Source organism: Alternaria hordeiaustralica (genome assembly GCF_023758085.1).
Source record: "Alternaria hordeiaustralica strain BMP 2776 chromosome Unknown scaffold_17, whole genome shotgun sequence".
In the NCBI taxonomy this organism is placed as follows: domain Eukaryota; kingdom Fungi; phylum Ascomycota; class Dothideomycetes; order Pleosporales; family Pleosporaceae; genus Alternaria; species Alternaria hordeiaustralica.
In genome coordinates, this window is record NW_026056789.1 from 497,957 (window position 1) to 509,753 (window position 11,797).

The 11,797-nt window shown below is 53.6% G+C and overlaps 2 protein-coding genes across 2 annotated transcripts; both read left to right on the forward strand.

Moving 5' to 3' along the window:
• Positions 1–5,020: 5,020 nt before the first annotated feature.
• Positions 5,021–6,529, forward strand: J4E84_007687 (uncharacterized protein; the record flags this gene model as incomplete). Its single annotated transcript, XM_049390269.1, has 2 exons — positions 5,021–6,349; positions 6,398–6,529. The coding sequence occupies 2 exons, from the start codon at positions 5,021–5,023 to the stop codon at positions 6,527–6,529; spliced, it is 1,461 nt and encodes a 486-aa protein (XP_049242122.1).
• Positions 6,530–7,284: 755 nt separating this feature from the next.
• J4E84_007688 (uncharacterized protein) lies at positions 7,285–10,479 on the forward strand (the record flags this gene model as incomplete). The annotated part of the gene is made up of 1 exon (XM_049390270.1): positions 7,285–10,479. The coding sequence occupies one exon, from the start codon at positions 7,285–7,287 to the stop codon at positions 10,477–10,479; it is 3,195 nt and encodes a 1,064-aa protein (XP_049242123.1).
• Positions 10,480–11,797: the final 1,318 nt, after the last annotated feature.

Consider the following 11,797-nt stretch of genomic DNA (forward strand, 5'->3'; position numbering starts at 1 on the left):
CCTTGCAAGGGCAGCGGCTCCTTGCACATATGAGCGTTACTTCGAGATTCTGGGAAGAGAGGAGAACACATCACACGATTGGTGGTCATTTTGAGCAGTGCAAGCATCGCCATTTCGAACCTGTGTTTTGGTAATCGACGAGATCGCCGTTAATGAATACGACAAGAAGCTGGACGGTAGCTTTATATCGACAGTAGAGCCCGGAGAACACCGCATAAGCGGCTGTACGCATTCTTTAGAAGAAAGAAGGATATGACATCGATGTCAACCCTAGAAACACAGACATCGGGTGAGTGATCATGCAGTTTTCTGGTAAATGGGGTATAGTTTGTTAAAGAGGAAAGCGATATTGAAGGTCGTGACTTTATATCGAAAGCACAGCCAGAAGAGCACCACATTGGCAGCTGTATCTTTGTTTTAGAAGACAGGAACATTTTCGAAGCCGCATTCAGCTTTCGAGAAGCAGACATACCAAGGTTTGTCTCTGTATTTGGTCATAAGAGCGTACTTTGTTGAAGAATGAAGGAAGATTCGCGACTGTCGTTTTATATCGACAGCAAAGCCAGGAGACCGCCGCCATGGCATTGGCGTCTGCTGTTTTGGGAAAGAGAATCATCCCATAAGAGTGAGGCGATTTCAGAAACACAGACATAGTATGATGATGCGCGCGTTTTGGTAATGCGCAAAGAGGTGTGTCGGCGAAGGAAGTATCATGCGAGGTCGTGGCTTTATATGGAGGTCCAGCATGGCCAGGAGAGCGCCGCATCGAGGGTTGTCATGTTGATTTGGAGAAGAGATTCATCCTACAAAAGTGCCGAATCTTTGGCGACGCAGACATAGCTTGGTGAGGTTTGTATTTTGGTAATCGTGAACGATAGGTGTCGGCCTAGCAAGGAACCGACCGACCAACGCATTGTATGCACCTGCGGCGATTTCCGAAAAGCGAAAAACATAGACATGTTGGAGTAGAATTTTGAAAGGCCGCACACATGCCCAAAACCAGCGCCATCTTGATAAAACACTGTGTGTATGTTGAGGTAGGAAGTAGGTTGCTGAAACCGCAGCTTTATAAAGATTGTGGAACTAGACCAGCAGACCAGCAGTCCATGGTTGTGGGTTACCCCATTTTCAGAAGAGCGGAGGACATGATCGAGCGTGACACATGTTTCAGGAACTGCAGACATGTTCCGATGTCTCACGATTTTTGAAGAAATACGGGCCGTGTGTTGAGGTAGGAAGAAGAGTGCCGGAGAAGTGGTTTTATACCTATCGCAGTGCAGAGGAGAAGTTCATCGCTATTTACACCAGCGACTTTAAAGAGCGGAGAACATGCACACCATATTGGGCGTTTTGTGAAGGCGCAGTCATCGCGTAATTTGTAAACATTTTCGGTGGAACCATCGAAACGAGAGGTGTCAAAGACAAGTGGTCCGCAAGCCCCGGCGTATTTATGTGTTGGAAGAGCGGGAAGGCGACCCATAGAAATCCGCCATGATACGTTTTGGAAACAGGGAAGCACATCGCTAAACTCGTACAGTTTTTCTGCGGGCACCAACATACGGTGAGAGCATCTAACTTTTGGTAGAGAGTCAAATGTGTGATGATAAGAAGCAATGCTTTCGGACGCAGAGTATCGACGTATGTCGCGGGATGTTGCGAGCGACCCATGTATGTTGAGAATGCCGGTTTTGGACGAGGAAGCGACATTTGCTTTGCTTCGAAGTCTCTTGGAAGCACAGACATTCATCGTTGTTTCTGTCTTTTTTGAAGAAGGCACACATCATGAACTCGAAAGTTTGTTTTGGTGAATGGAGGAGAAGTAAGTATCGATGAGGAGTATGCGCCCAAGCGGCAGGTTGATATATGTCGCAAGACGAGCGAGAGCGGGTCATGTTTTCGATTTTGCACGCATTTCCAGACGGCCATGGATAGCGGCCAACATCTTTTGTTATGAAGCCAGGGCTGCGGAGGTACTCAGCCAGGGAAAGACATGGGAGGGGGAATATGCAACTTTGGTTTGGAAGAAACAGGGCTATTCAATGATAGAACATGAGTCACAAAACACTCGAAACCACCCATGGCGATTGAATACGTCGATTTTTCGAAACAGACAAAACATCGGGCGGACCCGAAAGATTTTTAGAAAAAGTGAAAGATTTTCAGGCGCTCAGCCAGGAAAAGACATGAGATTCACCACGAGTGATTTTTGGAGTTCCCGACGGTTGAGAGAGGTATTTGGAAGATGTGTGGAGTAGAAGATGCAAGGTTTTATATCTACCAGATTCTACGCTAAACCCGAAGCTGTGCAAGCGCAAGGATCGTCATCCATAACTGATACATGTATATGGCCATGTGTAGAGTATCGCTGTGCTGGATGACGGGTGAAGAGAAGTAGCTGCACATGGTGCTTCCATCAGCTCTTTTGAAGTTAAAGAACTTGACGATGCGAACGGAGTAGTCGTTTGCTATCATGAGGTCATATTCCATAGAATCCGAATGGGTGCTTTTGTAGCAACATGTGTTCGTACTGATCAATCATGTAACACTTTGCACTTCGTCGCCTCGTCGTGATGTTCGTGTATGATGCTCGTTAGAATGAAGTAGCATGAAAGGTTAATACCAAATTATGCCACGAAATACGTTCAAGGCTGCAACTGAATCGTGATAGACGATGAGGATATGCTGAAGGCTATGTGGTTTGCTTCTTCACCGACCTCCGTCATTGTCGATCGCTTTCTTCCAAACGTGGTCCTTGTCTCTGCCACCAGCCACGGCACGTGGAGCAATCCATCTCTCTCGAGGTACCGGCCCTATGTCAGGGCACTACCCGCACAGCCGGATCCGAAATTCGCGTAAGTCGCGGTCAGTGTGATGAACCAGCATCTAACGAACGTGCGGGTACTTGCGTCGCGTGTGAGAAATCTATCCCTAGAGCCAGATCAACCAATCACCGCGAGTTCAGCAGCCACGAGCAGCAGATGTCGTTTCGAGTCGCGCAGCAAGTCAGGAACGCGGTCGCAAATCGCCCGCTTACCCGGGCCGAGTCAATCCACATAGGAGCCTGGTCGTGTGTTACCTGACGGCAGCGGGTGAAGTGCCAACTGGTGGTTGCTGACCGTTGAGCGCTCAGCATGGGGCGAAGATCTTGGCCCGATCATTGCCACGAAGGTCGATTTGAGCGCATTATTGTTCCGAGCAGTGTGCCTGAGACTGCAGGGCGAAGGAACAACAAGACACGTTACGAAGTCGATCACGCGCATGCCAACCGCAGCCCAAGATTACGGCAGAGAAATGACGAGTGCGCGGTAATCCGCGTAGCGTGGCCTCTAGGAAGGGCAGTTGAGACGACTCCAGAGTATACGCCGCGACCAATAAGAAGGGTTCTGGCTAGATGCAACCTTGTATTGTGTAGATCCGAGTGAATGGTTCCTTCCGTCGTAGAGGGCAATAAGAGGTCAGTGCGAGGATGGAGCAGCTGTAGCCGTTGGTGCATAATGGCTTGCAGGATGCAGCGAGGGTGCTGCACGACAGCTCGCCCTTTGACTTGGAGCGGCAGCTGCGGTATTTGTTAGTGGTCGGGAGAGGGTACCAGGAGTGTTGTGATGCATGGGGCTGGTGTAGCGAGTTGCGGTGTGCATGGTGAAGTGGATTGGGAGTGGTGGGGAGGAGACGATGAGGGGCGCCATCTCAGGTTGCTGCATGGCTGCAATGCGGGGCACAAGGTTTGAGGAAGTGCCCCTCTCCTTGTGTATCGCGGAACGTAAATAATAGCTGGTGAGATGTAAACAAAGGTTTTCAGGCTCTGTAATTCGTGCGGTCGTTGGAAATTGCTGCATGAGAGGACCTCCCCTCATTGACCAGTGTCGAGAGTGGCTGACCAAGCATTTGTGAAGCTGTGCGGGACACGACCGAGGTGCAGCAGCGCTTGATGGAATTAGCTTGGGCTCGACGATAGTATTTGCCGGCGCATGTTTCGGCGGACCTCGGGAATGGAGAAATGGTGACAAACGGGATCATGGAAGGGGCCCTGATGGTGCGTCACAGTGCTTGGTGGGAGCAGAAACCAGTCAGATGGTAGTGGGAAGATGTCATGCTCCGGATTGGGAATATGTCTCAGGACGAATTTGATGGTAGCCCTACGTCAGCGGAGGAAGGCAAGCTGGCAACGCTCCACTGTATGGCTCTGTGTGAGCTCATGGATGGGATGGATTTTATTGTTGAAGCAATTATTAAATCCAGTATTGTTTAGTAGAGACAATAAAGACAGCTAAGCATGTGCCGTTTCTTGTCATTGCTAGGACAAGGCTTCTTCGCCGATGGCCCGCACACTTGTGAGATTGCAGCGGTCAACTGCGACGACTGGCGTACATGAAGAAGATGAAAATCGCGCAAGCCAGGCCTGTTGCGTCAAGACGTACACGGCTTCGAGGCAGTGCACACTGACCCATGGGTTACCCCTCGCACACCTGAATATTAGTTGAATATTAGACGTCAGGCCTCGTGAAGAGATTCCGAGATTCCCAGTCCCCAAGCCCGCCGCGCTCGCTGTCGTGCTGCCCATCGCGGATACCGGCCACTGTGCCCTCGCCCGCCCAGCCCACGACATCATCTGCCGCTGATCCGCATTTGCTCGGCACGCGTGCACAGCCACTCTGCTGTGGCTCCGGATCCCGTGGTGGACGCAATTTGAAGCCGCCCCAGACCTCACCGCGACGGCGTTTGTCAGCCCGCCCACGCCTTTCACACTGCGCGCGCCTGCCCGACCTGCCCGCTCGCGCCTGGCGACGACTCCTTCACAGTCACCGTGTTTTTGCACTACAAATCGCCCCACGCGCGCCTTCCGAACCTCATCTCCACCACCACCCGCCGACGCAGATACGCCGTTTTGACCGCCGTACAATAACAGCACCTGGGCTTTTTGCCCGCGAGACACCTGCGTCTCCAAACCCATATTCCCCATAGAAAAGACCCACACCACTTCCTAGCCGCGCCGGCCAGCGAGAGACGAAAAGCAGGGAACATGGCGGCTCCCACGACCAACAACCCACCCAGCACGGCGCTCAAATCTGCGGGCTCGCCGTCCGCCTCCGCCTCGACGGCCTCTTCAGTGCACTCGCAGCCCGACACCACCGTCGTCCTCCCCCAGCCCGTCGTCAACCAGTCTGGCGCCAGCAGCGTGCAAGCCGCCGCCGAAGCGCTGCTCAAGCCCAAGAAGCCCACCATGACGTCGCGCCTCAGCAGCATGATGGGCATCAAGACCGCCCACATGGACAAGAACGGCGACGTCAAGGCCACCAACGGCACCTCGCCCAACGGCCGCCCCCAGCCAGTGCGCCAGGGCTCCGTCACGCGGAAGGAGGGGCCCGGCGCGCCCTACAAGCGCTTCTGGCTCAACGACGACGGCTCCCACGAGCACGTCCTCAAGGTCGCCAAGCGCCAGGAGAAGCTGTCCGACATGTTCCAGAGTCTCATGCTCGGCAAGAAGAAGGGCGACAATGCCGAGGACCAGCCACTGAGTCTCATGTCAAATTGGGTCGACGTCATGCGCAACGAGAAGGAGAAGCTCGCCGAGCAGAAGAACGCCGTCAACGCCCTTCCGCAGACGCTGGTTCAGAAGTACGGCAAGTGCCAGGAGGTCGTTGGGCGCGGTGCCTTTGGTATCGTCCGCGTCGCACACAAGCAGGACCCCAAGGACTCGAAACGAGAGCAGCTCTACGCCGTCAAGGAGTTCAAGCAAAGACCCGGCGAGTCGGCCAAGCGATACCAGAAGCGCCTCACATCCGAATTCTGCATATCCTCTTCGATGCAACATCCCAACGTCATCACCACGCTCGACCTGCTCCAGGACGAAAAGGGCACATACTGCGAAGTAATGGAATACTGCTCTGGGGGTGATCTGTACACGCTCGTCCTCGCAGCTGGCCAGCTCGAGGTGGCCGAGGCAGACTGCTTCTTCAAGCAGCTGATGCGTGGTGTAGAGTACATGCACGAGATGGGAGTCGCACATCGGGATCTGAAGCCCGAGAATCTGCTCCTTACCACGCACGGGTCGATCAAAATCACAGACTTTGGCAATGGCGAGTGCTTCCGCATGGCCTGGGAGAAGGAGGCACACATGACAGCCGGTCTCTGCGGCTCGGCCCCCTACATTGCACCCGAGGAGTACGTGGACAAGGAATTCGACCCCCGTGCTGTCGATGTGTGGGCCTGCGGTATCATCTACATGGCCATGAGGACCGGGCGCCACCTCTGGCGTGTGGCCCAAAAGGGCGAAGACGAGTTCTTCGACCGCTACCTAGAGGACCGGAAAGAGGAGGAGGGTTATCGACCCATTGAGGTTTTGCGAAGAGTGAGTCTTGATCTGTACTATTCATGGGACTCTACTAACAGCCTCCAGCGACAATGTCGTAATGTCATCTACTCAATCCTCGATCCTATACCTGCCCGCCGCCTGACTGCGCACCAAGTGCTCGCTTCTGAATGGGTCTCCGAGGCCAAGGTCTGCCGTGCAGGCAACGAAGGCTTTTAGGCCCCTTGATTACGGCTGGACCTCCATATTCTTAGCCTTCGTCCTCGCTCACACGACACGGATCTTGAGCCATTTGTCTGGATGTTTGCGTTCGTTTCTTGACTTGGATTTCTTATTTTGGACATACCCCCTTTACGCCCGATGCCACAGCATAGCGAGATTTTGGGCATCGGCAGCTTGTTGCACTCTCGTATGGCGTTTTCTCCTCTCGGCATCAACGGATCACCATAACGATACACACGAGTACTAGATGATGGCGTATGACGTTGCAGAGCGATGGTGGCGGACTGTACGGTTTGGGTGTAGACCTTCGCTCGCTTGTTAATGGGTACTGCGGCTGCATAGGGTAGAGCAGCTTCATGAAATTCTATACGAAAAGCACGCATCTTGTATATGAGCGTGCCGCGTGCCACGCTATCAGTCATGACCCTGCATATGTCTACCATGCATTTACACATCTGAGCAACCTTATTTCATGACGTGCAGAGTGACATGCAGATGCAAACATTCCAGATGGCATGTGATGGACGTGAGTCAAGTACGGCGGACATCTCTATCTCTTGGCAACGTCATCGCTTAAACATTCCAAGGTTGGAGGCGCCGCAGCCATTCACTAGGCAAGCGGTGAAACAATCAAACGTGTCTTGAGGAACGCGAACGCCTGTTCACGCCGCGCCTGCAACCCCAGCTCCTCCTGGCCTACCCCATGTTCCTCCTCGACTTCACTGGGCGGCTCGAAGAAATGCAACCAAGCAATGCTCACGACTGGCACTCCGCTCCGTAATTGGGCTCTCTTCCTGCTGCTATGCAGCGCACCCGCGTCCACCCTCGCTGAGGCAGCGAATGAGGCGCCTACCGTCGAATCGAGCGCTACTGCACACTCAGGTGCCACGACGCAACATACCTCTACCCCCGCGCCCTCGCCCACGTCTTCCTCATTGCCGTCACCGTCGTCCGCCAGGAGATATACCTCGAGTCACAGCACGTGTCCGTACCGCACCATAAACTACATCACGCATACGCTCCCGCAGCAATGCGCAAAGACGAGCTGGTCAGCGCCCGCCGAGGCAGGAGCGACCAATGGCACAGGCGCTGAGGAAGGAGCTCTAGCTGGTCTACAGACTCCAATACCTGGTTTAGAAGGAGGGATAGAGGGCATTGCAGGAGACAAAGGCGCAACCCCAGTAGCCACCCAGGCCGATCCAACTGGCGCAACCCCGATTGCATCCAGCACCGACACAGCAAGCGCAGAGCCGGAGCTTGACTTGGAGGCAGACTCGCCATTCGACAACGCCAACTTCCTCTCTTTTGACGAGTGGAAGAAGAGGAACCTGGCCAAGGTCGGTCAATCGCCAGAAAACGTCGGGCAGGGACGGGCAGCAGGCACAGACCAAGCCGCACGGCGACGACCCGTAAACGTCAACGCCCTAGACTCGCTCGGCGACGAGGGCGAGATATCTATCGACTTCAGTGGCTTTGGGTCACCAGACGACGAGAACATAGCGAACAACTTCCAGCACGGCAAACAGAGCGCTGATACCTCAAAAGCTGCTGGTGGAGAGGGCAAAGTCGCACCAAACTCATTCGCCCTCAGCAAAGATGCGGGCAAGACGTGCAAGGAGCGCTTCAACTACGCCTCTTTCGACTGCGCAGCTACGGTGTTGAAAACCAACAAGCAGGCGAAGAGCTCGTCTTCCATCTTGGTGGAGAACAAGGACAGCTACATGCTGAACATATGCTCCGCAGACAACAAGTTCCTCATAGTAGAGCTCTGTGACGACATTCTCGTAGACACCATCGTTCTCGCTAACTACGAGTTCTTCTCTTCTATGTTCCGTCATTTCAGGGTGAGCGTGTCAGATCGCTACCCTGTAAAGATGGAAAAGTGGCGCACGCTGGGCACGTTCGAGGCGCGGAACTCGAGAGACATCCAGCCGTTTCTCATTACTGAACCACAAATCTGGGCGCGGTATCTGCGTGTGGAGTTTCTGACTCAGTTTGGAAATGAGTACTATTGCCCGCTTAGTGTTTTGCGTGTCCATGGTACGACGATGATGGAGCAGTTTAGGCAAGAGGAAGAGGAGGCGAGAGGGATAGAAGATGACGAGAATCTGGAGGCGGAGGGTGTTGAGGTCAAGAAGGCGGCTGAGGATAGTGGGCCCTTGCCGCCAGAGGAGATACCGATTGAAGCGGTGAAGGATCTCAGCACTGGTTCAGAGGCTTCAGCAGCGAGCGACGTGGGTCAACGAGACGTCACTCCAGATGTCGAGTCTGAGTCGCCACGTAACGATGTGCCATATGGGAGTCCTCCGTCGCCTACTGCCATGGTAGAGCCAGCGATCGATGATCCCCAGCATCAGCCTGTGCCAGAATCGACGACCATCTCATCTCCGCCGGTGACAAGCAATCACGAAGTCACCAACGACAACAGTACAGCTAGTGGGGAGACAAACTCACCCAAAGTCCCTTCGCCAAGCTCGACAGATTCCACCCCGCAGGCTCAGAGCCCTACTTCTGAAGCTTCTACGATCAACCCTTCGAGTTCTTCGTCTCGAGTTGACAGCGCTGCAACGCAGACCGCGAACACTGTAGGCTCTTCTTCGAGCAGTCCAGCAGCAAAGTCATCGAACAACGGCACTGTTGCAAGTCCGCCGTCGCAAGGAAGAGGGTCATCTACACAGCCAAATGCGCCAGCACCCTCAACGCAAGAATCGTTCTTCAAGTCGATACACAAGCGTCTCCAATACCTCGAAGCTAACAGCACACTCTCATTACAATACATTGAAGAGCAGTCTCGCGCTCTCAGAGATGCATTTGTGAAAGTGGAAAAGAGGCAATTGGCAAAGACAGAGAAGTTCCTGGACCATCTTAATAGTACGGTCATGCTAGAACTCAAGAGCTTCCGCAACATGTACGACCAGCTGTGGCAGAGCACAGTCATCGAGATAGAAAGTATGAAAGAGCGCCAGCAGTCTGAAATTGGCGAGATAGGCACTCGTCTGAGTCTAATGGCGGACGAACTCGTCTGGCAAAAGAGAATGGCTGTTGTGCAGTCTACTCTTCTACTTCTTTGCCTTGGTCTGGTCCTCTTCGTCAGATCGGGAACTCTAGGATCCACGGCTGATGTACCAATCGTACAGCAGCTAGGCAACAGGTACACCAGTTTCTTCGAGTCCTCGCCTCCGCGCAGCCCACCAGATACATCAGGGATGGCGAGACAACGCCGTACTTTCCGCAATATGTGGAAGAGCGATGCGTCTGCCCACGTCAGCGACCACCACCAAAACGACAGCGACGGCGGCGGTCAACACAACCTGTCTGATGCCGAAACCGACGGTCTGAGAAGTCCGGTGCAGATCGAGTACAGTCCGCCTACACCTACAACACCTACCATTCATTCTGCCATCCACAGAAACGGCGACCACCGAGACGAAGACATATCATGTCCACCTATACGCGTAAATGGCGTCCACAACCACCAAGAAGACAAACCAGAACACCATGATGGAAGAGAAAATGTCCCTTCAACACCTACGTCGGCAGTATCGACAGCAGAAGACCAAGCCGCTAGAATTCAAGTCCTAGAAACACAATCCGGGCCTGCGACACCGAACGGAACGAGGGATAGCAGACCGAGTTGGGAAGAGGTGGATCGTGCTATGGATTTGTTGAAGGCGGAAGAAGCGGGGCAGCAGGATAATGCGCAGGAACGGGGGAAGGTGGAGGAGATGGTGTCAAGAGGATCGCTGGATTCACCACGCTCGCCGGGTTCGCCGGGGAGTATAGGGAGTCCGGGGAAGAAGAGGAAGAAGAAGGGCGGCGGCGGGGGCAATGGACATGGGGGTGGGCTGGGGAATGGAGGTGCGAACGGAGGACAGGGGAAGAAGAAGAGGAGTCCTCTTAGGAGGAGCCATAGTAACTTTGATGGGGCGGGGGGTAGTGGGGAGTGATGTCTGGAACCTGATGGGCGCACAATATTCTTTGGTATTCAAGAAGAGCGAATTGGTTTTGCATCGTTGGCGCATAGGAATGATAGCGTTTGTATTGGCATTGCGATGCTTCATTCCAAACAGCAATTGAGGTGGTGTGTATTGTGGTGTTCGGTTATACATATCGTCGCACACTTATACCTCGAACATGCTCATGATACTCCACATCTTCGTCGCACCTTCCTTGACGTCTTGACGACATCTTCCATCCCATCTCACATCAAACTCCTTCCTAATTAAGCAACTTGTCAAAAACCGTGGATTGCTGTTTCACCCTCCTACACTCCAACCACCCCGTACGCCCTCTCCTACCTTCCTTCCGACGCACACGCGCATGTCTACACTTCAGATATGTGTACATCTGCTGCTCTAAATTCATTGACCATTTACGAGAGCCAGAGCTTGAAGCTGTATGAAAATAAGATTACTGTAGCGTCGAGCGGCTGAGATGGTAGATAGAAGGGAGTTGGTGGTCGTGGTGGAGGTTTGGGATGTTGCCTAATCGGGTAAATTATAAGAAAGTGTGGATGACGGTGGGCTCCCATGGGCGCACTGGGCGGGCTGGGAGCGCTGGGAGCGCTGGGAGCGATCTGGGAGCGATCTGGGCTTGCTGGGCGACTTGGGCGTACTGGGCGGGTGGTGCGAACGGTGCGAACCGCGCGAAGTGTGCGAATTCCGCGAACGCCGCGTCTTGAGCGAACCGCGCGAACATCGCAGATTTGGCGACCACGGCGGCCAGCGCTGCCAGCACGGCCATGGCAAACCTCGCGGCGGCGACGGCAAGGTCGAGCAGCGCGTCGAGGGCGCGCAGGAGCACGAAGACACCTTGCTATAATCCACACTCGAGTCGAACCTTCCTAATCGGGTAATTGGGATGAAGTTTGTAGGTGTTGTGAAGTTTGTGGCGTTGGAGGACTTGGATTGAAGCCGTTAGACTTTTTTCTTCTTCTTGGAAGGAGAAACGGGTGGGATTGTATGCACATGAGGGAAAGCTGGATTGGGAAGGCTTGTGAAGGTGTCGATAGTAGGTGTATATTGTCTACCAAGATGTCGCGCCTGCGATCCATCACCACCTGGACATTTACAGCCCCGATTAGGCAGGTTCGCTATTGACTGTAGATCACAGCAACTTTCAGAACTCTCCTACTACCACCATCGTTGTCGTCTGAACCTGGTTGTCAGAGGGGTTGGATGTTGGTGTTGCGCGTTGTCTGACGTACAAGCCAAATTAGGCAAGTTATCAAAAGCCGTCGATTACGGCGTCTGCAGAGTTACCACA